General features: G+C 44.2%; 1 protein-coding gene across 2 annotated transcripts; it reads left to right on the top strand.

The window, feature by feature from the left end:
* Positions 1–100: 100 nt before the first annotated feature.
* Positions 101–26970, top strand: cdnf (cerebral dopamine neurotrophic factor). Of its 2 annotated transcripts, none has more exons than XM_072470957.1 (4): positions 101–254; positions 18170–18297; positions 20855–20996; positions 26662–26970. In XM_072470957.1, the coding sequence occupies exons 1-4, from the start codon at positions 170–172 to the stop codon at positions 26733–26735; spliced, it is 429 nt and encodes a 142-aa protein (XP_072327058.1). In that variant the 5' UTR covers positions 101–169; the 3' UTR covers positions 26736–26970. The 2 variants fall into 2 exon arrangements, with proteins under 2 accessions (XP_072327058.1, XP_072327057.1); XM_072470956.1 differs by lacking the exon at positions 26662–26970 and adding an exon at positions 24778–25074.
* The last annotated feature ends 880 nt before the right edge of the window (positions 26971–27850 follow it).

Raw genomic sequence — 27850 nt, forward strand, 5'->3', positions numbered from 1 at the left:
GCGCAATGGGAATGCGGGATGGGAGAGCAGCGCGCTGATTGGAGAGGCACTGCCCAATGGGATTATGGGATGGAATTGGAGCACGCTGATTGGAGCAGTGTCTGCCCAATGGAGCCCGCAATGGCGGCTGGTGTTTACTGTCGGTTGTGAGGCAGTTTGAGGGGCCGACATGAAGCGGCTGCTCCCGGTGCCGCTGCTGCTTCTGCTGTCGCTGGCCCAGGGCAACCAGCCCCTCCAGCCCGGGGAATGTGAAGGTGAGCGGCCTGACCCGGGATAGAGTCAGTGGGACTGAGAGGCCCGGCCTCAGCCCGAAGGGTATGTGTGTGAGATTCCGGCCCCGGGGGACCCGGCCCGGCCCCGGGGGACCCGGCCCGGCCCCGGGGGGCCCGGCCCGGCCCCGGGGGACCCGGCCCGGCCCCGGGGGGCCCGGCCCCGGGGGACCCGGCCCAGTCCCGGGACAGTCAGTATGGTTTATCGGGGAAATCAGAGCCAATTAGATGCTGCAATCTGAAACAAAAACAGAAAATGCTGGACAATCTCCGCTGGTCTGAAACGAGGAGCAGGCCATTCAGCCCCTCGAGCCCGCTCCGCCATTCAATACTATCACGGCTGATCACCTCTCGGCCTCAGCTTCTCTGCCTGTTCTCCATCACCCTTCACCCAGTACTGAAGCAAGCTGACAATAGGTTTAGATTAATACTGTTGAAGCGGCGTGGAGCAATGGTTGTGGATCAGGGGCCAGTGAGGAGAGCCCAGCAGTTCTCTCCAGCTTTGACAAAAGAGTCATCCAGACTCAAAATGTTAGCTCCTGTCTCTCTCCACAGACGCTGTCAGGCCTGCTGAGACTGCCCAACATGTTCTGTTTTCGATAGGGGAAGATTGTGTGTTACTAACTCCATAGAATGTTTTAAGGCAGTAACAAGGAGGAATGATGAGGGTAGTGCTGTGGATATTGTCTACATGGATTTCAGTAAGGCATTTGCCAAGGTCCCGCATGGAAGATTGATCAGAAAAGTGAGATTTCATGGGATACAGTGGGAGGTTGCATCCAAAATTATATCAGTGACAGGAAACAAAGGGTAATGGTCGATGGATGTTTTGGCGATTGCGATAAATGTTACCACAGGGCTCCGCATTGGGGCCCTTGCTGTTTGTTGTATATATTATTGATTTAGACTTAAATATGGGTGGCATGATTGGGAAATTTGCAAAAATCTGACCATGTAATTGATAGTGAAGAGAACACTTCTCGACTCCAGAATGATGTCAATGGTTTAGTGTGGGCAGAGAAATGGAATTCCGTCCAGAAAAAAGTGAAGTAATGTATTTGGCGAGGGCAAAAAAGCAAGGGAATACTCAATAAATGGGAAGATATTAATAGGGGTTGAGGAATAATAACAATCATTTTTATTGTCACAACTAGGCTTACATTAACACTGCAATGAAGTTAGTTTAAGTGAGAGAGCTTGGGGTGCATGTCCACCGGTTCTTGAAGGTGGTAGGACAGGTGGATAAGGTGATAAAGCATATGTAATGCCTCCTTTTGTTGGGTGAGATATTGAATACAAAAGCAGGGGTGTAACGCTGGAACTGTTATAGAAACTTTGCTTAGGCCACAGCTGGAGTTCTGTGTACAGTTCTAGTCACCACATTACAAGAAGGACATCACTTCTCAGGAGAGAGTACAGAGATTACAAGAACTTTGCCAGGGCTTAGAAAATTGCAGCCAAGAGAAGAGATTGGTTAGGCTGGGGTTGTTTTAGGAGGCTAAGCGGTGACCTAATTTTTAAAAAAAATTTAGAGTACCCAATTAATGTTTTCCAATTAAGGGGCAATTTAGCGTGGCCAATCCACCTACCCTGCACATCTTTGGGTTGTGGGGGTGAAATCCACGCAAACATGGGGAGAATGTGCAAACTCCACACCGATCAGTGACCCAGAGCCGGGATCAAACCTGGGATCTCGGTGCCGTGAGGCAGGAGTGCTAACCACAACGCCACTGTGGTGACCAAGTGGTGACCTAATTGAGATGTACAAAATTATCAGAGGTCTAGACAGGAAAGACTTGTTTCCCCTAGCTGAGGAGTCAATTACCAGGGGGCAGAGATTTAAAGTGATTGATAGAAGGATTGTTTTGCACTGAGTGCTGAATTTGGTGCATTTGAGTGCGATAGTGAGAGTTTGGTGACCGAGGGAGTATAAGGCTTCATTTTTATCTAAAGTTTAGTCTTTCTTTTATTTAGTTAATTAACTTAAAAGTTGCTGTTTGGTTTAGAAGAAGGTGAATTTTCAATCAGCTTTAAACAGGCTTCTACTTGGAGGCACTTGCAGCTGGAGCTTGTTAATTAGTTAATTGGATTAGGCCAGTTTTCCAGAGGCTAGATTCACAGTATAAAAGTGATCCCCTACAGTGCAGACTTTGTTTGCACCGAGTGCTGAATTTGGTGCATTTGAGTGCGATAGTGAAGAGTTTGGTGACCGAGGGAGTGCTGAATTTGGTGCATTTGAGTGCGATAGTGAGAGTTTGGTGACCGAGGGAGTTAGGTGAGGAGGGAGTAAGGTGCTCCTTTCATTTTGTTTCCGACATTTCCGCAAAGAGTGAGAAGAGAGCCAGGAGTTTACAGAAAGTGTAGCTGACTGGGAGCAGAGTCGGAGGGCGGAGATCTAGTTAGTCCACACGGCAGCTATATTCTGTAAGGTAAGAGGGGATGGAGGCTAGGCCAGTGACATGCTCCTCCTGTAGGATGTGGGTGGTGAGGGATACCACCGGTGTCCCCGCTGACTATACCTGCAGGAAGTGCACCCAACTTCAGCTCCTCAAAGACAGTGTTAGGGAACTTGAGCTGAAGCTGGATGAACTTCGGATCATCCGGGAGGCAGAGGGGGTGATTGAGAAGAGTTACAGGGAGGTAACCACACCCAAGGCACAGGACAAGAATAGCTGGGTTACAGTCAGGGGGAAAAAAACAAACAGGCAGACAGTGCAGGGATCCCTCGTGGCCGTTCCCCTTCAAAACAAGTATACCGTTTTGGATGCTGTTGGGGGGGATGACCTACCGGGGGAAGGCCCTAGCGGCCAGGTCTCTGGCACTGAGTCTGGCTCTGGGGCTCAAAAGGGAAGGGGGGAGAATAGAAAAGCAATAGTTGTAGGAGATTCAATGGTTAGGGGAATAGTTAGGAGATTCTGTGGTCACGAGCGAGACTCCCGGAAGGTATGTTGCCTCCCGGGTGCCAGGGCCAGGGATGTCTCGGATCGTGTCTTCAGGATCCTTAAGGGGGAGGGGGAGCAGCCAGAAGTCGTGGTGCACATTGGTACCAATGACATAGGTAGGAAAAGGGGTGTGGAGGTAATAAACAAGTTTAGGGAGTTAGGCTGGAAGTTAAAAGCCAGGACAGACAGAGTTGTCATCTCTGGTTTGTTGCCGGTGCCACGTGATAGCGAGGCTAGGAATAGGGAGAGAGTGCAGTTGAACACGTGGCTGCAGGAATGGTGTAGGAGGGAGGGCTTCAGGTATTTGGATAATTGGAGCGCATTCTGGGGAAGGTGGGACCTGTACAAGCAGGACGGGTTGCATCTGAACCAGAGGGGCACCAATATCCTGGGAAGGAGGTTTTCTAGTACTCTTCAGGAGGGTTTAAACTAATTTGGCAGGGGAATGGGAACCGGATTTGTAGTCCAGCAACTAAGGTAGCCGATATTCAGGACGCCAAAGCGTGTAATGAGGCAGTGGGGAAGGGAACACTGACAAAGGAGAGTACTTGCAGGCACGGAGATGGGTTGAAGTGTGTATACTTCAACGCAAGAAGCATCAGGAATAAGGTGGGTGAACTTGAGGCATGGATCGGTACTTGGGACTACGATGTGGTGGCCATCACGGAAACTTGGATAGAAGAGGGGCAGAAATGGTTGTTGGAGGTCCCTGGTTATAGATGTTTCAATAAGATTAGGGAGGGTGGTAAAAGAGGTGGGGGGGGTGGCATTATTAATTAGAGATAGTATAACAGCTGCAGAAAGGCAGTTCGAGGAGTATCACCCTATTGAGGTAGTATGGGTTGAAGTCAGAAATAGGAAAGGAGCAGTCACCTTGTTAGGAGTTTTCTATAGGCCCCCCAATAGTAGCAGAGATGTGGAGGAACAGATTGGGAAACAGATTTTGGAAAGGTGCAGAAGTCATAGGGTAGTAGTCATGGGCAACTTTAACTTCCCAAATATTGAGTGGAAACTCTTTAGATCAAATAGTTTGGATAGGGTGGTGTTTGTGCAGTGTGTCCAGGAAGCTTTTCTAACACAGTATGTAGATTGTCCGACCAGAGGAGGGGCAATATTGGATTTAGTACTGGGTAATGAACCAAGGCAAGTGATAGATTTGTTAGTGGGGAGCATTTTGGAGATAGTGACCACAATTCTGTGACTTTCACTTTAGTAATGGAGAGGGATAGGTACGTGCAACAGGGCAAGGTTTACAATTGGGGGAAGGGTAAATACGATGTTGTCAGACAAGAATTGAAGTGCATAAGTTGGGAACATAGGCTGGCAGGGAAGGACACAAGTGAAATGTGGAACTTGTTCAAGGAACAGGTGCTACGTGTCCTTGATATGTATGTCCCTGTCAGGCAGGGAAGAGATGGTCGAGTGAGGGAACCATGGTTAACAAGACATTCAACCTCTCTTGTCAAGAGGAAAAAGGTGACTTATGTAAGGCTGAGGAAACAAGGTTCAGACAGGGCATTGGAGGGATACAAGATAGCCAGGAGGGAACTGAAGAAAGGGATTAGGAGAGCTAAGAGAGGGCATGAACAATCTTTGGCGGGTAGGATCAAGGAAAACCCCAAGGCCTTTTACACATATGTGAGAAATATGAGAATGACTAGAGCGAGGGTAGGTTCGATCAAGGACAGTAGCGGGAGATTGTGTATTGAGTCTGAAGAGATAGGAGAGGTCTTGAACGAGTACTTTTTCTTCTGTATTTACAAATGAGAGGGGCGATATTGTTGGAGAGGACCGTGTGAAACAGATTGGTAAGCTCGAGGAAATATTTGTTAGGAAGGAAGATGCATTGGGCATTTTGAAAAACTTGAGGATAGACAAGTCCCCCGGGCCTGACGGGATATATCCAAGGATTCTATGGGAAGCAAGAGATGAAATTGCAGAGCCGTTGGCAATGATCTTTTCGTCCTCACTGTCAACAGGGGTGGTACCAGGGGATTGGAGAGTGGCGAATGTCGTGCCCCTGTTCAAAAAAGGGACTAGGGATAACCCTGGGAATTATAGGCCAGTTAGTCTTACTTCGGTGGTATGGAAAGGGTACTGAAGGATAGGATTTCGGAGCATCTGGAAAGACACTGCTTGATTAGGGATAGTCAGCACGGATTTGTGAGGGGTAGGTCTTGCCTTACAAGTCTTATTGAATTCTTTGAGGAGGTGACCAAGCATGTGGATGAAGGTAAAGCAGTGGATGTAGTGTACATGGATTTTAGTAAGGCATTTGATAAGGTTCCCCATGGTAGGCTTATGCAGAAAGTAAGGAGGCATGGGATAGTGGGAAATTTGGCCAGTTGGATAACGAATTGGCTAACCGATAGAAGTCCGAGAGTGGTGGTGGATGGCAAATATTCAGCCTGGATCCCAGTTACCAGTGGCGTACCGCAGGGATCAGTTCTGGGTCCTCTGCTGTTTGTGATTTTCATTAATGACTTGGATGAGGGAGTTGAAGGGTGGGTCAGTAAATTTGCAGACAATACGAAGATTGGTGGAGTTGTGGATAGTAAGGTGGGCTGTTGTCGGCTGCAAAGAGACATAGATAGGATGCAGAGCTGGGCTGAGAAGTGGCAGATGGAGTTTAACCCTGAAAAGTGTGAGGTTGTCCATTTTGGAAGGACAAATATGAATACGGAATACAGGGTTAACGGTAGAGTTCTTGGCAATGTGGAGGAGCAGAGAGATCTTGGGGTCTATGTTCATACATCTTTGAAAGTTGCCACTCAAGTGGATAGAGCTGTGAAGAAGGCCTATGGTGTGCTCGCGTTCATTAACAGAGGGATTGAATTTAAGAGCCGTGAGGTGATGATGCAGCTGTATAAAACTTTGGTAAGGCCACATTTGGAGTACTGTGTACAGTTCTGGTCGCCTCATATAAGGAAGGATGTGGAAGCTTTGGACAAGGTGCAAAGAAGATTTACCAGGATGTTGCCTGGAATGGAGAGTAGGTCTTACGAGGAAAGGTAGAGGGTGCTAGTCCTTTTCTCATTAGAACGGAGAAGGATGAGGGGCGACTTGATAGAGGTTTATAAGATGATCAGGGGAATAGATAGAGTAGACAGTCAGAGACTTTTTCCCCGGGTGGAACAAACCATTACAAGGGGACATAAATTTAAGGTGAAAGGTGGAAGATATAGGAGGGATATCAGAGGTAGGTTCTTTACCCAGAGAGTAGTGGGGGCATGGAATGCACTGCCTGTGGAAGTAGTTGAGTTGGAAACATTAGGGACCTTCAAGCAGCTATTGGATAGGTACATGGATTACGGTAAAATGATATAGTGTAGATTTATTTGTTCTTAAGGGTAGCACGGTAGCATTGTGGATAGCACAATTGCTTCACAGCTCCAGGGTCCCAGGTTCGATTCCGGCTTGGGTCACTGTCTGTGCGGAGTCTGCACGTCCTCCCCGTTTCTGCGTGGGTTTCCTCCGGGTGCTCCGGTTTCCTCCCACAGTCCAAAGATGTGCGGGTTAGGTGAATTGGCCAATGATAAATTGCCCTTAATGTCCAAATTGCCCTTGGTGTTGGGTGGAAGTGTTGAGTTTGGGTAGGGTGCTCTTTCCAAGAGCCGGTGCAGACTCAAAGAGCCGAATGGCCTCCTTCTGCACTGTAAATTCAATGATAACCTATGATTAATCTAGGACAAAGGTTCGGCACAACATCGTGGGCCGAAGGGCCTGTTCTGTGCTGTATTTTCTATGTTCTATGTTCTATGATTAGAGGGGACATGAGGAAAAACTTTTCACCCAGAGGGTGGTGGGCGTCTGGAATTCACTGAAACATTCAACTCGTTTAAAAGCTGGGGATTGAGTACTGAGCCCTATGGAACCCCACTGAAAACAGCCTTCCAGTCACAAACATCAATCAACAATGATCATTTTTGTTTCCTGCCACTGAACCGTTTTTGTATCCAACTTGCTACATTCCCCTGGATCCCAAAGGATTCTATTTTTTAAGCTAGTCTACCTTGTGGGACTTTGTCAAACGTCTTGCTAAAATCCAGGTAGACTGCATCAACTGCATTACCTTCATCAATCCTCCCTTTTACCCAGCTCAAAGAATTCACTTAAGTTAATCAGACACAACCTTTCCTAAACACATCCATGCTGACTAACCTTGATTAATCCATGAGAGGGAGAGGAGGCAGGGACAGGTGGGGGAGGGTGTGGGTGAAAGTGCGTGGGAAAGGGGAGGGAGTGGTGACGAGGCGGGTCTAGAAGGAGGAGGAAGGGTGGAGAGATGGGTGTTAGGGTAGGGTGAGGGGGGGGAGGAGGGGCGTGGATAGTGTGGATGGGGGGGTGGGGAGATGGGATTGGTGAGAGGGGGGGGAGGGAGAGAAGTGAACGGTTCTTGGCATTGTGAGGGGGCAGTTCGGAAGACCATAAGACATAGGAGCAGAATAAGGCCACTCGGCCCATCGAGTCAGATCCGCTATTCAATCACGGCTGATATTTTTCTAATTCCCATTCTCCTGCCTTCTCCGCATAACCCCTGATCCTCTTATTAATCAAGAACCTATCTCTGTCTTAAAGACACTCAGTGATTTGGCCTCCACAACCTTCTGCAGCAAAGAGTTCCACAGATTCACCACCCTCTGGCTGAAGAACTTCCTCCTCATCTCTGTTTTAAAGGATCGTCCCTTTAATCTGAGATGATGTCCTCTGCTTCTAGTTTTTCCTACAAGTGGAAACATCCTCTCCATGTCTACTCTATCCAAGCCACGCAGTATCCTGTAAGTTTCAATAAGATCCCCCCATATCCTTTAAAAGGGAAGGGAGTGGTTTGCTCACTCCTGCCCCCGTTGTTTCAGTTCAGCAAATCCAGTATTGGGCTGCCACCCAGAAAGAAGGTGGCCAATTAGCGGTGTGTCTATTTGGGAGTCAGGCCATGTCTTGGGTGGGGGGCAGCTGGGGAGGTTTTGCCATAAACAGGAAGTCAGTTATGACCAATTCAAAGGTTCCTTTCCCTCTCAATCTCCCTGTACCTTTATGATGGGCTTAAAACAGTCCGTTAAACAAAGTCAGAAATCATACAGATGCTGCCACCTTCACCAGCCGTCTCTGTAGCAGACATAAGAACAAAGAACAAAGAAATGTACAGCACAGGAACAGGCCCTTCGGCCCTCCAAGCCCGTGCCGACCATACTGCCCGACTAAACTACAATCTTCTACACTTCCTGGGTCCGTATCCTTCTATTCCCATCCTATTCATATATTTGTCAAGATGCCCCTTAAATGTCCCTATCGTCCCTGCCTCCACTACCTCCTCCGGTAGTGAGTTCCAGGCACCCACTACCCTCTGCGTAAAAAACTTGCCTCGTACATCTACTCTAAACTTTGCCCCTCTCACCTTAAACCTATGCCCCCTAGTAATTGACCCCTCTACCCTGGGGAAAAGCCTCTGACTATCCACTCTGTCTATGCCCCTCATAATTTTGTATACCTCTATCAGGTCGCCCCTCAACCTCCTTCGTTCCAGTGAGAACAAACCGAGTTTATTCAATCGCTCCTCATAGCTTATGCCCTCCATACCAGGCAACATTCTGGTAAATCTCTTCTGCACCCTCTCTAAAGCCTCCACATCCTTCTGGTAGTGTGGCGACCAGAATTGAACACTATACTCCAAGTGTGGCCTAACATGGTGCCAGTATCAGGTTTTTTCTTCCACCATCAGGCCATACCTTGAGAGAAGTACTTCCAAACGTCATCCCAACCAACAGGTGTAATCATAGAGTGCCCAGTGAAACATGTGCAAGTATCTCTTTAACAAGCTCAATAGCTTCTTCATTGTTTATTTCAAAATGGTGGAAAGGCTTCCGAGTTCCATGGTCGTTCCCTTTTCATGGTTTTCAAGATTGGTGTGATGACATGGCATTGCCAACCTGACATCATTGTACCATATTTCATGTATGTGCAGCTGCAAAATCCAACCCAGAGAGCAAGAAGGGGGAACGGGGCAAGGGAGAGAAAGACTAAGGAAGGGGAGGGGGGGGTGGTGGTCAAGAAGGGAGAGACACAGGGTGGTGGGGGTCCGGGTGACAGGATGGCGACATGTGGAGAGGACGGGGGGTGGGTGGGGGGGGGGGGGGGGGGGAAGAGAGGGAGAGAGGGAAGTAGCAGAGGGGGGAGGAAGGGTCGAGGGAAGGGGAGGAACAGGAAGGGGGAGAGAGAGAGAGGGATTGTGGAAGGAACAGGTGTATGTTGTGGACAGAGAGAGAGGAGGGGAAAGAGAAAGTGAAGTGTAGAGGTGAGAATAAAAAGTAAAACATTGGATGCTGGAAATTTGAAACAAAAAGCAAATGCTGGAAGTACTCTGCAGATCAGGCAGCCTGCATGGAGTGAGAAGAAAGGTTTATGTTTCAGGTCAGTGGCCTTTCCTCAGGCCTTCCCTTTGTTCTTTCCCCACTTGCTCAACTTGCACAGTAAAAACATTTTGAAAATTCATTCTTGGGAGGTGAGCATTTCTGGCTAGGCCAACATATATTGCCCCTCTCTAATTGCCCCTGAGAAGGTGGAGGTGAGCCACCTTCTTGAATACAACTGAGTGAGTTGCTCGGCTGTTTGACCTGAATACATTGGAGTCACGTATAGACCAGACCAATATTATCAGACTTCCTTCCCTGAAGACCATTAGTGAACCAGATGGGTTTTGGTGACAATCCAGTAGTTCCAGCTTTACAATTACTGATACTAACTTTTTATTCCAGATTTATTCAATTAACTGAATTTAAGTTCCCTGCTGCTGTGTGTAATTTGGGCTCCTCTTTCCAGATCAGAAGTCCAGTCACATGGCCGCGGGTATATCGTGCTCCACACATATCTCAACCCCACCTTTTCCCGGTTCTAGTGAAATGTCATCGACCTTGAACATTAACTCTTTTTCTCTCTCTACAGATGTTGCCAGAACTGCTGAAGATAAAATGACTTCTGATTATGCACAGCGATTTATTTATTTTGACACACCTTTTGTTTTGCCTTGCACCATCAATTCTTTTGTCATTCGTAAATTCTTCCAACATAGTTTGATTTGTTCTTCCCTCCCTCCTTGACACCTCTGACCTTTCCCATTTGGATGCATCAACGACTGGAAACATTAACTGTTTTTCTCCACAGGTGCTGCCTGACCTGCTGAATATTCCCAACGTGTTCTGTTTTTATTTCGCACTTCGGCGTGTTCTTCTGAACTAATTTATTTCTCCTTCTTGACCCCTTCATTCCTCCCCATAGTTTCCCAACCAGAAAATGTGATGGGTTTCGAGAGGGTGCAGAAGAGAATTACGAGAATGGTTCCAGGAATGAGGGACTTCAGGCACTTAGATTGGAGAAGCTGGGTTGTTATTCTTGGACGGGAAGGTTGAGAGGAAATTTGACAACGGTGTTCAAAATCATGAGGGGCCTGGTCAATGTCCATGAGGCCAAATTGTTCCCACAGGTGGACGGGTTGAGAAGCAGAGGATGCTGATTTAAGGTTATTAGCAAAAGAACTAAAAGCAATGTGAGGTTCAGCTGTTCCACACAGTGATGGTGGAGCAAGCTGGAAGGGCCAAATGGCCTCCTCCTGCTCCTACATTCCTTGCAGTTATAATCTAGGGTGTACCCGACAGTGTGTTGGAGTCAGATTTAATCATGGCCTCAAAAGAGAATTAAATAAGCACCTGTTACGATCCCAGTTGATGTTATAACTGGACGGGAAGATGCCAGAATGGAACCATGGCTCAAAAAACCATACCTTTCACTTTTTAAAATCCAATGTGGAGGAAGAGAGTCGCAGGACTGTTAATTAATTCTAACAACAAGAAAAAAACATTTATTAAATATGGAAAATTTGGATTATAATACAATATTCCTTTACTCCCGCCCCCCCCCCTTAGTTTAACAAATGTACACTAGTTTTAAGATTAACACAGATTATAATGTACATCTTAAACTGTAACGGCCTCAATTAATATACAAAGTCCCTTTGACGCACAATAGTTGCCTGTGGTCAAATACACTTTGAAACCCCACACACTGATATTCAACGGATACTGCTCCACACACTGATATCTAATCAATATTGTCTCCTCAATTGCTTTAAAATTTATTTTGCAGACTGTAGTAAAAACTTTAGGATTACTTAGGGAAATTTTAAGCTTACTTTAGAAACCTAACTTCTCACCAGCCGATTCCTTCTCAACTTTGCCTGGGGCACACATGGACAGTATCCTGTTCTATTTCCCAGTTACTAGAACCAACTGTCCTTCAGTTTCTCTGGAGCTTGCTTTCTTACACATTACTCCATTGTACAGCTTCTCTTGCGTCAGGCAGGGCTGAGAGATGTTTCCTCTCCAGCTGTCTATCTGCAACTGCTCTGGTTTTCATTTAATAAAAATTCAGAACAAAGGAAATTTTTTTGTTTTACCTGACAAGAGCCTCTAGTTAAGCAACATCTACATACCTCTGCTGGCCTATTGATTTTTCACGCCGTAACGCTCTCTATCACAATAGAATCCCAGTTGGAATTGAAACCAACTCCACACACACAAACACCTTTGTCCAGCGTGAATCTAACTACAAGTTTTACGGTTCCAGGCGCAGAGACATTAATACCCCACAAAAACCAAAGCTCATTTCTAATGTTTACTAATGCAAATATACATGGTAGCACAGTGGTTAGCACCATGGCTTTACAACACCAGGGTCCCAGGTTCGATTCCCGGCATGCGTCACTGTCTGAGCGGAGTCTGCATGTTCTTCCCGTACCTACGTGGGTTTCCTCCCGAAAGACGTGCTGTTAGGTAATTTGGACATTCTGAATTCTCCCTCTGTACCTGAACAGGCGTAGGAATGTGGCGACTAGGGGCTTTTCACAGTAACTTCATTGCAGTGTTAATGTATGCCTACTTGTGACAATAAAGATTATAAATATAAATCCCTGAAAACTACATTTGTTTTCCTAACACACCTGTAGGGGGGAACAAAATTGCAGGGGTTCGGGAAAAGTGTTGGGAGTGGGAGCAGCTAAATTGCTGAGAAACAGGATGGGATCGATGGGTCAAATGGCCTCCTCCTATCTGTAACCATTCTATGATCCTCAAAAGTTTGGATGTGGAAAATTGTAACTTTAATTCTTGTTTTTTATACTGATGGGGAAGCAAAAATTGCTAACGCCGCAGTTTATGTTTCTCCTAGAATGGTCTATACTGCCAACTGATCATTCAACAATGTTGATGCTGCTCATCGACTTTTGCAGCCAGCCTGGTATCTGAACAGCGGCAATCAGTTGGCATCCAGAGAATAGAACTTTAGTTGTATTCATGATTTTACTAATTATAAAATGTCATATTGTCATTATACCTTTTTGGTAAGGTTTAATAGCATTGATAGAAAGTTTCTGTACAGTCTGTTTATCAACTGAAAATGTCTAGTCACACAATTATAGATTGTTGTCCTTCCAAAGTTGGGTCGTGTTTAAAGACTGCTCAATATTAAAAAAAAAAAAAACCACCAGTTGTTATAGGCCTCCCCAGTGGTTGGAATAATTTGAAGTGACAAATGCACTGCACAGCATTAAATTGTACCGATCAGATAAAGCTAGTGCTAACCCTATGTGTGTGCTAACTTGTTGCGGTACCATGCAAATAACTGTTCTAAACTTGTTTGACTTTATGTAAGCATGTTTAGCACACAGGCAATGAGATACATGAAGGAAGACTGGCATGCAGCAAGTGGTGCATTGTAACATTTTTTGTACATGGTGAGTGTGCACTTCTGAAGTCTTGACTTTTTTTAAAACCGGAAAGTAGATCCTTGCTCTATGGTGTATGATTCCAAATTCTGTTTGGAACTGAACGCAGTCCTAATTAGGTATCAATGTGCCTCTTAGTACCACAGTTTTCCTCGCTATCAAAGCATGTTCTTTTGCAGCATCATGCTACAGCCCCTGCTTCTCTATCTGATCGTGGTTTTTGTTGTCTTGTTATGCCTGTTCAACCACTGAGTGTTCTCAGTAGGTGGCTTTCTGCCACGTACATTGCCAATGCCACCAAAATAGTTTGGGTTCATACCTTAAATAGTAAGAAAAAAATTGGAGGTCAAATTTTGAATGACTATGGTCAGAAAGTACGGCATAATTACTTTTGTGTTAAAGTTTACAGACGGGTTTAAAGTCTGTACCTCAATTTACATAAACTGTTATAACATATTATTTTAATTTTTGTGCTTGCCAAAATAAAGCACATGCTTGCTGGTGGTTGAAGTGCTTCCATTTCAACATCCACTTTCTGGATAGAACAATGGGTGAATGTGTAGAGAAGCTCCTGCTGCTGCCACTATGTACTTTCACTGTCCTCATAAGAGTGCTCTTTTCTGAATCCTTGTGCCCTACCCCCCCCCCCCTCCCCAAAAACCATCCTCATTTCCTCTATGACCCTTTAGTAATGTTACCTGATTTAGTGTTAATCTGAAGGATGGCCAGTTTTGTGCACCATTCCCAGTAGGAAACATCTGAAAAATGCCATTTATGACGTATTACCACAAAATGGCAGTTCTCCAGTTCAGTCTTCACCTTTATTAACTTTATTCCTAAAATGCCACCTTTCTATAACATTCACTGTATTCTGGAAAGGCTGAGTACAATGTGTGTGAGATGACCTTAATCGTTGCCACGTTAGCTGAAACATTACGTTGAAGGAACAGTCATTTAATTTAGCCAATACCTGTGTTGATAAATGAGTCCTGCGAATAGAAATATAAAGAATTTGCAATATAGTAACAGGCCATTTGGCCAACCATCCTCTGTCGCTGTTTAGCTTCCACGTCAGGAAATGTCACATTTAGCCTCCTGGTCTGATCTTTTATCTCCAGTCTCTTCACTTATCCAATCTGTTACAACACCCGGGCTTTAGTGTGCGGTCAATTCCAGCCCTACTTGACCCTGCGTGGCAACGCAGGTGAAATTAGATTTTATATTGATACCCGTGGCTTTGGTTGAATTAAATTGACCACAGTCACGGGTTTGTAAACTTAAGTAACATTTTATTATTAACAGTAAGTATAATTAAATAGGCAAAAAATACAACTGGCTATCCACTATCTCATTCCCAACACCCCCCCCCTCCAAACTCTCCCAATTTCTAGATGTATTACATATACACACATACAGACAAACAACACTGAGGGAAAAGGGTAGTTGAGAGGTAAAGATAATATAAAAGAATAAGAATATCTGATTCAGGTGAATATCTTCCAGTTAGTTTCTGTTTGAAGGTTAGGCCTTCAGTTGGGTTCTTTCGCTTCCTTCAGCTTAGAACATAGAACATACAGTGTAGAAGGAGGCCATTCGGCCCATTGAGTCTCCACCGACCCACTTAAGCCCTCACTTCCACCCTATCCCCGTGACCCAATAACCCCTCCTAACCTTTTTGGACACTAAGGGCAATTTAGCATGTCCAATCCACCTAACCTGCACGTCTTTGGACTGTGGGAGGAAACCGGGGCACCCGGAGGAAACCCACGCAGACACTGGGATAACGTGCAGACTCTGCACAGACAGGGATCCAGCAGGGAATCGAACCTGGGACCCTGGCTTGTAATGATCTTCACTGTAGACTCACCGAGACAGCCGACAATCAACAGCGGAGACGGGGAGAAACACTGCTCCTCTTCCTTAGAAGGTCTAAAGGCTTCAGGCTGGTTTCTCTGCCAAGATTGCCTACTTTTTCTGTAAATTCAGGATCATTTCAAGTTTACAGGAAAGATGTGCCAGGCGTTCACTGAACAATAAAACAGTTCTTTCAGCGAGAGAGAGAGAGGAACGGTTTCTTCTCCTTCTAAGATCTAATCACTTCTGATCAGCTCTCTCAGAAGCATCATGCAGGAACCAATTGCTGACTATTGTCAGACAGAACATTGTCCCTGGCCAACCGACTGGTTGCCAGGCAACCAATCAAACTGCCTTCCTCCAAAGCTGGTTCTTAAGATTCACCAGGAGCTAGCGAGTCTGTTTCTCCTCCTCAAAATACAAAACCTGGTACACACTGTCCTGACCAAGCAGGCTGCTTCAGCTCGGGTCCTCTGCTCAAAAGGCACATTCCGTATATGGGTCCATGGACCAAAAATAATTAAATTAAAGATATGGGAACAACGGGAAGGAGTCTTACAAATAATGTTGACTTAGTTTCTACTTGAAGTATTAATCATGGAACTGGATTCCACGGCCTGATTACTCTGCAAAGAAGTTTTCCTTACTCTCTTTCAACTTCTTGTATTTATTTTGTATTTGTGGCTCCTCTTTCTGGATTGTCAACAACTGGTCTGCTTCTATCTACCAGGTCCCATTTTCTCATCTCTTTAAATACCTCAAGCGTGTTGCCCCCTGAACTTAGTTCTTCAAGCAATTTAATCTCCTGTGAATGTGTACTTCCAAATCCCTCTTCAGTTCCACACCACTTGAGTGTACTTCCATTCCGAGCGTAATTCTTGTTTTTTTAACAATGCATAACCTCATTTTTTGCTGTTAAAAATCTGCTGTTTCTTAATCTATTCCCCCATCTTATCAGTATACGTTGAACTTGCTTTGATCTTACAAAGAATAACGTCAATATAAATGTGAAAACATTTCTAAATGGACTTGGATGGCTCATATTTTCTAGGGAGAGAGGGCATTGTCCCTCACAAGGATGCAGGGAGGTGGTTGAAAACACACCAGCACAGTCCCATTTTCAAAAGCTGCAATAAACCAGAGTCTGGTGACAAAAGCCCCGTTATTATCTGGTGTCATTTCAATCCGGAGTGTTTCTTAATCATGAAGAAATAACAGAGATTTGGAAGGAGAAATTCCTACGTCACCAAACTCCTGAACGTTTCTGGGGACGTGGCATCTCACAAGTGATTTGTTGAAAATTCTATGGTGTGGTACCTTAACTCCACAAAATATTCAACGCAATTCTACATGTACAGTTGTCAGTGAAGATCAAATTGCATAACGCTTGAGGTATAAAAGTGGCTCAATGCTGAAAATTAGCAGCTCCTATAAGAGGAGTTAGGAGGGTGAAGGAAGCAGGGCATCAAGGGTCACAAACATTGGTATTTGGGCTATTCATGTGTATAATATTTTTATTAAGCCTACAGCAAAAAAAACAGATTTGCCTTTCTCAAAGCCGTACACTAAAAGTACTAATTGTGGAATTTTGAAATCTCCCAAGGCTTCATATAAAGATTACAGAATTGACCCTTCCAATCCATTAGTGTTCAATACTTGTAGGAACACAGGAATTAGGAGCAGAGATCAGCAATTCAGCCCCTCGATCCTGCTCCGCCATTCAGTCAGATCGCGGCTGATCTCTTCCTGGTCTCAAATCCACCTCCCACCTGTTGCTCACTTCCTTTTAACCGATTTTGAAATCAAATATACCTATCTCCTTGAAACCATTTAATGATTCAGACTCCACCGCACTATGGGGCAGTGAGTTCCACAAATTCACCACCCTCTGCGAGAAGTAGTTCCTCCTCATCTCCGTTTTAAAGCTACTGCCTCTCAACCTATATCCGTGACCTCTCGTTCTAGACTTCCCCACAAGGAGGAACATTTGGTCTACGTTTACTTTATCAATCCCTTTTAGTATTTAATACATGTCGATTAGATCCCCTCTCATCATTCCAAACTCCATTGAGTATAAGCCTAAACTGTTTAATCTACCTTCGTGCATCAACCCTTTCATCCCCGGAATCAATCTGGTGAACCTCCTCTGAACTGCCCCCAATCCCACTACATCTTTCCTCAAATAACGAGACCAAAACTGGACACACTGCTCCAGATGTGGTCTCACCAACACCCTATACGATTGCAACAACACTTCTCTACTTTTGTACTCCAGTCCTTTTGTAATAAACACTAACATTCCGTTTGCCTTTTTAGTTACATGCTGTACCTGCATACAGACTTTCTGCGATTCATGAACAAAGACACCCAGATTCCTCTGCATAGGCACATCTTGAGTCTGCTTTCCATTTAAATAATAATTTGCCTTTCTATTCTTTCGGCCAAAATGGATAATCTCACACTTCATCTGCCATATTTTGACCCATTCTCTTAGCCTATCTATGCCTGTCTGTAAAATCTTTACCTCTTCACTGCCTGCTTTCCCACCTATTTTATCATGCGCATATTTTGCTATGTTACACTCTTGTTTCTACTTGCAGATTATTTATATAAATTGTAAACTGTTGAGGTCCGAGGACTGACCTCTGCGACAGCTCGCTGGTTACAGTTCGCCAGCCTAGCCCGACCCTCTGCTTTCTATTAGTCAGCCAATCCTCAATCCAATCTAGTACTCGATGCTCAATCCCCTGCGATCTCACCTTCTGGATCAGTCTTTTATGCGGCACCTTATCAAACGCCTTCTGGAAGTCTAGATATACCAAATCCACAGGTTCCACATTATCCACTTTGCTGGTTACATCCTCAAAGAACTTATAACCCCAAAGATACTTTGGTATCATTCCGGATACCTCTTCAAATGTTGAATCAACATTGCAGTTCAAAATTTTCACAAAGTGAAACTTGAGCTTCATAAACAAATAGTTGAGTTTTAATTATCAGGTTTTATGTTGTAAGATTTTGCACATGGACAAAAAAAATGAGCATCGCTACTTGAGTTGCTGATCTAAAACGCTGTCCAAGAAATGTGTTTTCTTCTGTTAATCTAAATTGTGCAGTTCACTGTTGTTGAAAACAGTGCAGAAACCTCACATCTGATATCTTTCTGTGGTAAAGTGTAAAGAGGATAACATCATTAAAGGTTAAGATATATAAATGTTATCATTTGAATATCTAAAGTAATTAGTTTTAAAAACTTCCATTAATTATGTTTTCAATTTGGATGTTTCTTTTTGAGAATTTTTTTTCCCGCCGCTTTTTTAAAAACCTTTTAGTGTGCATTGGATTTCTGGAGAGATTTTACAAATATTTGAAAGCGCAGGATGTGGATCTGACACTTGGAATGGTAGTAAATGAACTGATGCTAATGTGTGAACATACCAAAGGAAAGGAGCACCGCCTGGTAAGTATGTTGTCGTGTTAAGGTTTAAGTGTGATTGCTATTTTTGGCTGAAGTGATAAAGGATGAGGGGCTAGGTAGGTTATTAAAATGACAGAAGGAACTTGTCAATAATGGAAACTCTAAGCACTAAGACTGCATTCAGCAGAGAAGGTTATGGGAAAACCTATTCACGAATCCCGACTGTGGCGCAGGAGGCCATTCAGCCCATCGAGCCGGCTCCGATCCTCTAAAAGAGCACCCTACCTAGCCCACTGCCCTGCCCTATCGCAGTAACCCCGTCTAACCTTCTGAGAGCCTCAGAAGTTTCAAAGAAGGTAAAGAATGAAAGATTGTTCCCACTGATGAATTGGTAATGAAAGTGCTGAAGCATCCGCTTTTCAAATTGAAAGGCCAGGTTAGAAATTCAAATCCTGTGTACCAGGATTAGAAATTGATTACGATATCACAGTTGAAATAGTCAATATAGCATTTTGGAGGAATAGACCTGGATTAGGAATTACATTGGAGTAGAGGGACAGAGCATGAAAATGGGATTAATAATAATAATAATAATAATAATCATTATCAGTGTCACAAGTAGACTTATATTAACACTGCAATGAAATTACTGTGAAAAGCCCCTAGTCGCCACATTCCGGCGCCTGTTCGGGTACACCGGGAGAATTCAGAATGTCCAATTCATCTAACAGCACGTCTTTCGGGATTTGTGGGAGGAAAGCGGAGCACCCAGAGGAAACACACTGGGAGAACGTGCAGACTCCGCACAGACAGTGACCCAAGCAGTGTTTGGAGGGGATAGTTCTGATGTGGACCTGGCACAGTGGCTAATTGGCCGTCTCCTGTAGTATAATTTGTATGATTGCATAATATCTTTGTAATGTATATAGTGTGGCTGTATATTGAACCTTCATTGGACAATGTCACGGAGTGGGAAGCTGCCCAATTGCCCCACTCGTTTACCGGTGCTGCACAGGACTTGTCATGTGGAGGCGAGGTACCTGTATAGCTTTTTTTGATGGTTTGTATTGTATTGAAGCAAAGGAATATTGTACTAATGTGTATTTGTCTTTTAAAAGGCTTTTCATGGTGATATATTCTTACTTGTGTTACCACTTCCATCTTGTGCTTAAATTTATGTTTGGTTTATTTTCTTTTGCTGGTTCTCTTGTCAAAAGTGATTGATGAATTTCCCATATCTGAGGACAAGCTCCACTCCTTCACACAAACCGTTGACTGGTTTCTATAGCAATTGCAACTAGATTAAGTATTCAGCTAAGTGGAAGAAGACAAAAGCACTAATCAGTGGGATTAAGTCTGTGTAAATGATTACTATATGTCCATGTATTGATAATGTCTGCATGACACAAATAAATGAAATTGGAAGAATACTTTGTCTGGTAAATTCAATAAATTGGAGAAAATCACCCTAGGATTGAAAAACCCTCAAGTTTAAAATATTGTTTAAACTGAAGGAACATGGGCAGCACGGTAGCATAGTGGTTAGCACTGTTGCTTCCCAGCGCCAGGGTCCCGGGTTCGATTCCCGGCTTGGGTCACTGTCTGTGCGGAGTCTGCACCTTCTCCCCGTGTCTGCGTGGGTTTCCTCCGGGTGCTCCGGTTTTCTCCCATAGGTCCCGAAAGATGTGCATGTTAGGTGAATTGGACATTCTGAATTCTCCCATGTGTACCTGAACAGGCGCCGGAGTGTGGCGACCAGTGGATTTTCACAGTAACATCATTGGAATGTTAATGTAAGCCTACTTGTGACAATAAAGATTATTATTATTATAAACAAGTTGTGGACCTGCGCTCATGCACAAAGCTGGAGAGTTAGCTGCAACTTTGTGTGGATGTGGCAGAGACCATGTTGCGGATCTTGGAAGCGGGCTCGGTTAAGGGACAGAGTAGATTACTAATGTCAGAACAGGACAGCACGGTGGCACAGTGGTTCGCATTGCTGCCTACGGCGCTGAGGGCAAGAGTACGAATCCCGGCCTTGGGTCACTGTCCGTGTGGAGTTTGCACATTCTCCCCATGTCTGCATGGGTTTCACCCCCACAACCCAAAGATGTGCAAGGTAGGTGGATTGGCCATGCTAAATTGTCCCTTAAGTGGAAAAAAGAATTGGGTACTCTTTTTATTTAAAAAAAAAAAAAATTTTAAACTAATGTAAGAACGCCCCAAAAGTACTTGAACATACCCAAACTAGAGGCAGGATTACGTTGGTGTGGAATAAATTAGATTTTAAAAAATTTACAGGCACGGAATCAGGAAAAGATTTGGAAAATTCCCTTCTCTGATTCATTGTTAAAATTCAAATTAAATTTTTTTTTAAAAATTCATTTAAAAAAAATGTAAAATTCAAATATCAACAACTTGCTCCTAAAATATGTACACTCTGTTAATTACAATTTGCCCTATGTGAATCAGTACTCTTCATAGAAGTAAGTTTGTAAGCAGCAGATTGTAAATGTTTGTGAAAGGTTTTTCTGGCTTGCTGTATTTATATGATTTTTGGGTGTGATACACAATGTAATTGAACTTTCCTTTCGCATAGTGCTACTATGTTGGAGCAACAAGTGATGCCGCAACTAAAATTGTGAATGAAATAGCCCGTCCTATGAGTGCACATGTACCGGTCCTGAAGATTTGTGAAAAACTGAAAAGGAAAGACATGCAGATCTGTGAACTGAAATATGGTACGTGTAACCTCTCTTTCTCTACCCTGTGCATCATCCTGTGTAATTTTTCTGAACTGTCCGCTTATTCAAATATACACCTTGTGTCAAGTGTGTCTGCATCCATCACCCCTCAGCAGTATACTCGTTACAAAGTGTGCGTCATTTGCATGTGATTGGTTCAGAATTCATGTTTATAAAAACCAACAAATTGTAATGGAAAAACGAATGAATGCACCAATCAAAAGAACAATACAGCACAGGAACAGGCCCTTCGGCCCTCAAGCCTGTACCGGTCATGATACTAATTTTGGCCAAAGCCCTCAGCATTTCCTTATGCCGTATCCCTCTATACCCATCCTATCCATGTATTTGTCGAGATGCCTTTTGAACGCCGTTAATGTATAAAAGTAAGCAAAGTAGGCATATTTCAATTTTGAAAAAGTATGAGGTCAGTAAAGTCTAGTAATTGTTTTAGAAAGAAATCCGTGAAATTGTACAAATATTTTTGGCTGCCATCTTGAGCGGTTAGCAAATTGAACCTGGAACTACATACTTCACATTTAGGACATAATAGGCGAAGTCTTACAAGACAAAAATGAGCTCACACATCAGGTGGAGATATTCACCCCTCAATTGCAAGGTGTTACTATGAAGCCTCACTCCAGGACTTCATGTAAACTAGGCAAGTGCTTTGTGAACTAATGATGGATTGTCAAGAGCTACCAACTTGTTGATATTGATTTGAGACTCATATCCACTTTTTGGGTGGAAGTAAAAGATTGCGACACTTGATCAAAGAAGACAAGGGATTACTTCCCAGTGCACATAGAAACATTTAACCCTGAACTAACCCCGCCAAAGCAGACCATGGCATTTTGCTGAATATACATTGGCTTTTGTGGTAGTTTATCAAGCAGTGAGCAGATAGTAATTTGGTAGTACAGAACTTGAGTATTGCTGAAAAAGACTTTTTGCCAAAGCTTTTCATCTTGTACCCATCATGGAAAACAGCATGACCCTTCTGGTGTTCACAACGTGCAAGGTACCTTTTCCAACTAGCTGGTTCTTGCGAAATTCAAAACTGTCCAACATTAGAAGTGATTGGGCAATATTTGGTAAATAGTACACTTGTGCTAAAAATAATGATGACAACCAATTTTAAAAAAAATAAAAATTTAGAGTACCCAATTCAATTTTTTTACAATTAAAGGGCAATTTAGCGTGGTCAGTTCACCTACTCTGCACATCTTTGGGTTGTGGGGGTGAGACCCACGCAGACGTGGGGAGAATGTACAAACTCCACATGGAAAGTGACCCAAGGCCGTGATCTAACCTGGGTCCTTGGTGCCGTGAGGCGGCAGTGCTAACCATTGCGTCACTGTGCTGTCCATGCTGACAAACCAATTTAAGATTAACAGTCAGGCTCACAGTGTGGTGCATTTGCATGTACTGGAAGCTACATATATTAATACACAGGGTCCTGTTCTTTGCAGACGGCAAGAATATGTAGACATATAATGCCTGTTTCAGCTAAACAAAATAAGTGATAGCTATTTCCTGATTAATTCCTCGGGACTTGACCAATCAGGTTCCCTGATTTGAATTCTCAAATATTGCTGGGAAGTTAATCACTATCAACTGGTGCATTGTCCATGGCAATGTCACTACCAATCAAGAGTCCATTTGACAACCAGTCAGTGTTCTCTTCTGCATTAAAAAGTAGTTGTTTCTCCTGACGTGGTCTTCTTGCAAATTGTCCTGATGGGTGCGAAATGAAAAACTTTAACAAAATGTTGTCATTTTAGCACAATGTAAAAAGTCATTTATTGACTCATTACTTGGGGACTAATTGAGGACATGCAAGGTGCAAATTACCTTTTTTATCTGTCTTGGGGGTTCCATGGCTGCAGAAAGTGCCCCCCTGCTTCTTATCTTTCTCTTCTTGTATTTCTTTTCTATGTCTCGACTGTAACTGCATTAGAATAAATTCCCGTTCTGATATGATGCCCGGTGTGAATTTTTAAATTCTCATTTACAAACACCACTTCAATACTCCTCAATTTCAAAGCCTGTAGAGCTCGCTGCATGTGGCACATGTGCAAACTGTGATGAACAGGCTGCAAACCAGAAAGATTGGAACATGGTAGCTACGACCATTCTGATTAATCCACCTTCTATCTTAGAAAATCAGAAACTGCTGGAATTGTGCCTAACAGACAGCAGCTATGCAGAGACCAGATAGTTACCATTAAGGTGTGGACTTGTCAGGTGGAAAAGGTTGCAGATGGACAGCATTTAAAAAGGAGCAACACTGTGAAGGGGGGGGGGGGGGGGGTGGAAAGCACAACTGCACACAGGAAAATAAATGGCCCTGAAAAAAATGCATTTGGCCAATTTTGCCTCCGATCCTGAATCTCCCAAAACAGAAGCAGGAAGAACAGTTCGAGCAACGTACCCAAGACATCTAAAAGCAGGAAAAGCATTTTAGCAAGGGACAGTATGGATTTGGCCTTTTAAGCAAAACGCACAAATGTTTAACAAGTCACTTAGTTACACACAGGCGCAGCACGGAGGATACAGAAGAACACGAAGTTCAGGAGTAGTTAGTTGTTACCCAATAGTTCAGAATTACAGACAGTGTCCTCCATCTGTGAGGATCTGCAGCATCTGATGCTCCATTTAGTGTGTAGATGCAGGTATGGTGAGTGTGTGTGTGTGTGTTGCCTTAATGAATAACCCCAGCTCGTTCAGGAATTGAACCCACGCTGCTGGCCTTGCTCTTCATCACGAAGTGAGCGAAACCCCCCCCCCCCCAAACCATCTTGAGCTACACGGCCTATTCAATATACAGAGTGAATATTGGTGCTGTTGCCATGCACTTCATATACAAGTGGCTCCTTGCCATCGCTGCTAAAGGCATTGGTGGGTGCCAAGGATATGGCTGGCATCCCATAATTATGGATGCTGGATGTTAAGGTAATAGTGTAATCCAAATGTACGCCGCATCCAACTCGTGACTTTTTTCTTCCTAATTGAAAGACAGGCCTGTGTTTGAACAAAGAACAATACAGCACAGGAACAGGCCCTTTGGCCCTCCAAGCCTGTACCGGTCATGATACCATCCTTGGCCAAAACCTTCAGCACTTCCTCGTGCCGTATCCCTCTATACCCATACCCATCCTATCCATGTATTTGTCGAGACCCCTTTTGAATGCCGAAACATAGTGCATTTGCATAGTGCCTTTCAAAGAACCTCACGGCCAATTTATTTTTTAAAGTGTAGTCGCTGTTGTAATAAAAGAAACATGACATCGAATTTACTCAGCGGTGATCTGTTTCCGTGATCTTGATTTGAGGGCTAATTATTCAGGGGGAACTTCCCTCCGCTTCACAATTAGTGTCAATAAACCTCAAGGGAGGACACTCGGGGCCTAATGGAACTTGAACCTACAACATCTGACCCAGAAACAAGAATGCTTCACCCAGCCATACCTGGCACTGAAGTTGCAGTTAACTTTAAGAACATGGTGGGAGAATAGGCTGCTTAGTAATTTGTGAGATACAAAGAACTTGTAAACCTTGGTCAAAATTTCCCGGTGAAAATAATAAGTTTTGAAGTTGAACAGAAGATAATTTGTGAATGATGGAGTTTCGGGAATGTTGTGCACGTGTTACCCATTGGTGGGGTGTCATTAGACCGTTGAATATTTAGCAAAAGTAATAGAGTATTAGACTGCCTGACATTTCATTAACAACATTGTGACGCAACTATTAAAATAGTTTTTCTGTGTTCTTATAGCTAAGAAATTGAAATTGAATAAAGCTGAACTCAGCAGACTGCGAGTGGCAGAGCTGAAGAGGATTCTCGATGACTGGGGAGAGAAATGCATAGCGTGTGTGGAGAAAGTAGAGTTAATCAATTTGATCTTGGAATTAGCACGGAAAGACCACACTGATGAACTAGATGTCAATTTTGATCCATGAAGAATTACCTACATTTTTAAAAGGAAAATTGGACCTCAGCAATGTTATTAAGTATATGTATGGTGCATGCCATGGATATGGTATACCATAAAGATAAATTTACCATTTCAAATGGTCTTCTCAGTTCTTTGTGTCCTTTCAGAGCGTAGTAAGGGCGTGAAATGCCCTGCCTGCAACAGTAGTGGACTCGCCAACACTAAGGGCATTCAAATGGTCATTGGATCGACATATGGACAATAAGGGAATAGTGTAGATGGGCTTTAGAGTGGTTTCACAGGTTGGCGCAACATTGAGGGCCGAAGGGCCTGTACTGTGCTGTTATGTTCTATGTTCAGTGTTTTAGAACATTTAAGAGATCGACTGGCCACTAGAGGGGGCTCCTGGGCAACGTATTAAACAAGACTGGTTACAGTGCAGAAAGAGCCCATGTCTGTTCTACAATAATAATTATCTATCTTAGTGTCACGAGTAGGTTTACATTAACACTGCAATGAAGTTAATGTGAAAATCCCCTCGTCACCACACTCCGGCGCCTGTTCGGGTACACAGATCATCCACCTCAATAGCCTAATCCTGCTTTCTCCCCATAACCTTTGATCGCCTTCTCCCCAAGTGCTTTATCCAGCCGCCTCTTGAATATATTCAATGTTTACTACTTCCTGTGGTAATGAATTCCGCAGGCTCACCGCTCTGTGTGAAGAAATGAACAGGAGCTGATCTGTGCAGTAACAGCCTGCCACCCGAGTGCCCATTTATTTCTACTGTTTTCTGTCTGTTAACCAATTCTCAATCCACATCAGTACATTAACCCAATTCCTAATTTTGTTTACTAACGTCCTCTGTGGGACCTTATCAAAAGCCTTCTGAAAATCCCAATACACCATTTCTTAGAAACTGTTGAGGTAACTTGCTGAACAAATTCACAGGTGAACTTCTAACACAAATAAAATATTAAACAAGAAAAATAAGTTATATTAGACCAGACAAAAAGGTTCGAAAAATCTCAATATACACACAAGAAAATGATTCAAATATTCACTCTTCACTATTCCTTCATCCTAGCTATTTCTTACAAATTCAGAAAGGTAAAACAATTGATTACATCTATCTTTTCCCTATCACTGATGTCAAATGAACAGGTCTGTAGCTGTCTGTTTTGTCTTTCCCTCCCTTCTTAAATAGTGGGGGTTATACTTGCTAGCTTTCCTATTGCCCTAGAAAACAATACCAATGGCCACAGTTTTACTTGCATTTGTGTGTTATTTGGGCAATGGGGGGGGGGGGGGGGGGACACCTGATTGAGGTCTACAAAATTGAGAGGTATGGGCAGGGTGGATAGAAACAAGCTTTTTCCAAGAGTGGGGATGGCAATTACAAGGTCATAATTTCAAGGTGAGAGGGAGAAAGTTTAAGGGAGATGTGCGTGGAAAGTTTTTTTTTACAGAGGGTGGTGGGTGCCTGGAACGCTTTGCCAGCGTAGGTGGTAGAGGCGGGCACGATAGCATCATTTAAGATGCATCTAGACAGATATATGAACGGGCGGGGAACAGAGAGAAGTAGATCCTTGGAATATAGGGGTGACAGGTTTAGATAAAGAATCTGGATCGGCGCAGGCTGGGAGGGCCGAAGGGCCTGTTCCTGTGCTGTAATTTTCTTTGTTCTTTGTTATGGCCACGTTCTCATCATTCTCTGATTTCAGATCTTGGGCTGCATTCTCCGATTTTGAAGCTATGTCCAGAGGAAGTGATTTTTCCGGCGAGGCCCCAGCACTGATGCTCCGACTGGTGAGGGGCTTGCAGCCGTGCCACGTAAAACGCACGGCCGTCCCGATATAAACGGCCGGAGAATTGCCGGGTCTGTGGCCGCACATGCGCATGGCAATGAACAACATGGTGCTGGCCCCACGCGGACCGATCTGCCAGATAGTGCCCCTCCTGAGTCACCCCCCATCAGTCTCTCCAGCGCTCACCGAAGCCCCCCTGGCCAGCACACTGCTCCCCCCCCCCCCCCCCCCCCGACTGTGGCGGCTCTGGACACAGTACGCAGCTGCCACGCGGGAACTCGGCCCATTGAGGGGCGGAGCATCGGGGGAGGGCCTTCAGGTAACGTTTTGAGGCCGTCCCTGCGGCGTGCTCCTTGATGCCGTTTTGGAGGAGGGCGGAACCTCCGAAAAGAGGCGCCGCCCCCGATTCGGTTGTAAACAGATTCTCCGCCCCATCGCCGATTACAATATCGCCACTTTTCTTTCTAAACTAGAATCAGACAGTTAGAAAACTGGGAAATATGCATACAGTGATCAGTCAATCCTCACCTCTATAAAGACAAAAACATTTTCGAGGCTGTGGTTGATGCGAAAACCTTTAGCATAGGTGATGCACAGCTAAACAAGACTCGGGTCGAGTATCTTGCCCATCGCAATGGACCCTCCCTGTAGAATTCCACCACCAACCTCATCTTTTTAAATCGTATATATGTTTGAGATCACCAAGTGAGTGAGTTATTCAAAGGATGAATGAAATAACTTCTGTGTTTAGTCATGTTTTCCATGAACTCTTAATGTTAATGATCGTGGGGGCAATTTAACGGCAGTGTTGTGACCAGCGTGGATCCATGCGTTAGATTACAGGAGAGGCTGAATTCAGGACCTGCGCCGGCCGGGCAGCAACCGATTCGCCCCTGTTAGCAGTTTCTGGATCACACCTGGATATGACGAGGAACCAATTAAGGGCAAACTCCATCTCATTAACTAGATGGAAGCCCGATCTTAACTGCCTCGTGGGATCTAACCAGCTCCCCAGCAGGAGGTCAGACAGATGCTTTAGCATTCCTACTTAAAACCAGGAATCATGGGTAATGGCTGCTGAGGGGATCGGAGGTGGGGAATAGTG

This window comes from Scyliorhinus torazame, chromosome 13, assembly GCF_047496885.1.
Source record: "Scyliorhinus torazame isolate Kashiwa2021f chromosome 13, sScyTor2.1, whole genome shotgun sequence".
Classification (NCBI taxonomy): Eukaryota; Metazoa; Chordata; class Chondrichthyes; order Carcharhiniformes; family Scyliorhinidae; genus Scyliorhinus; species Scyliorhinus torazame.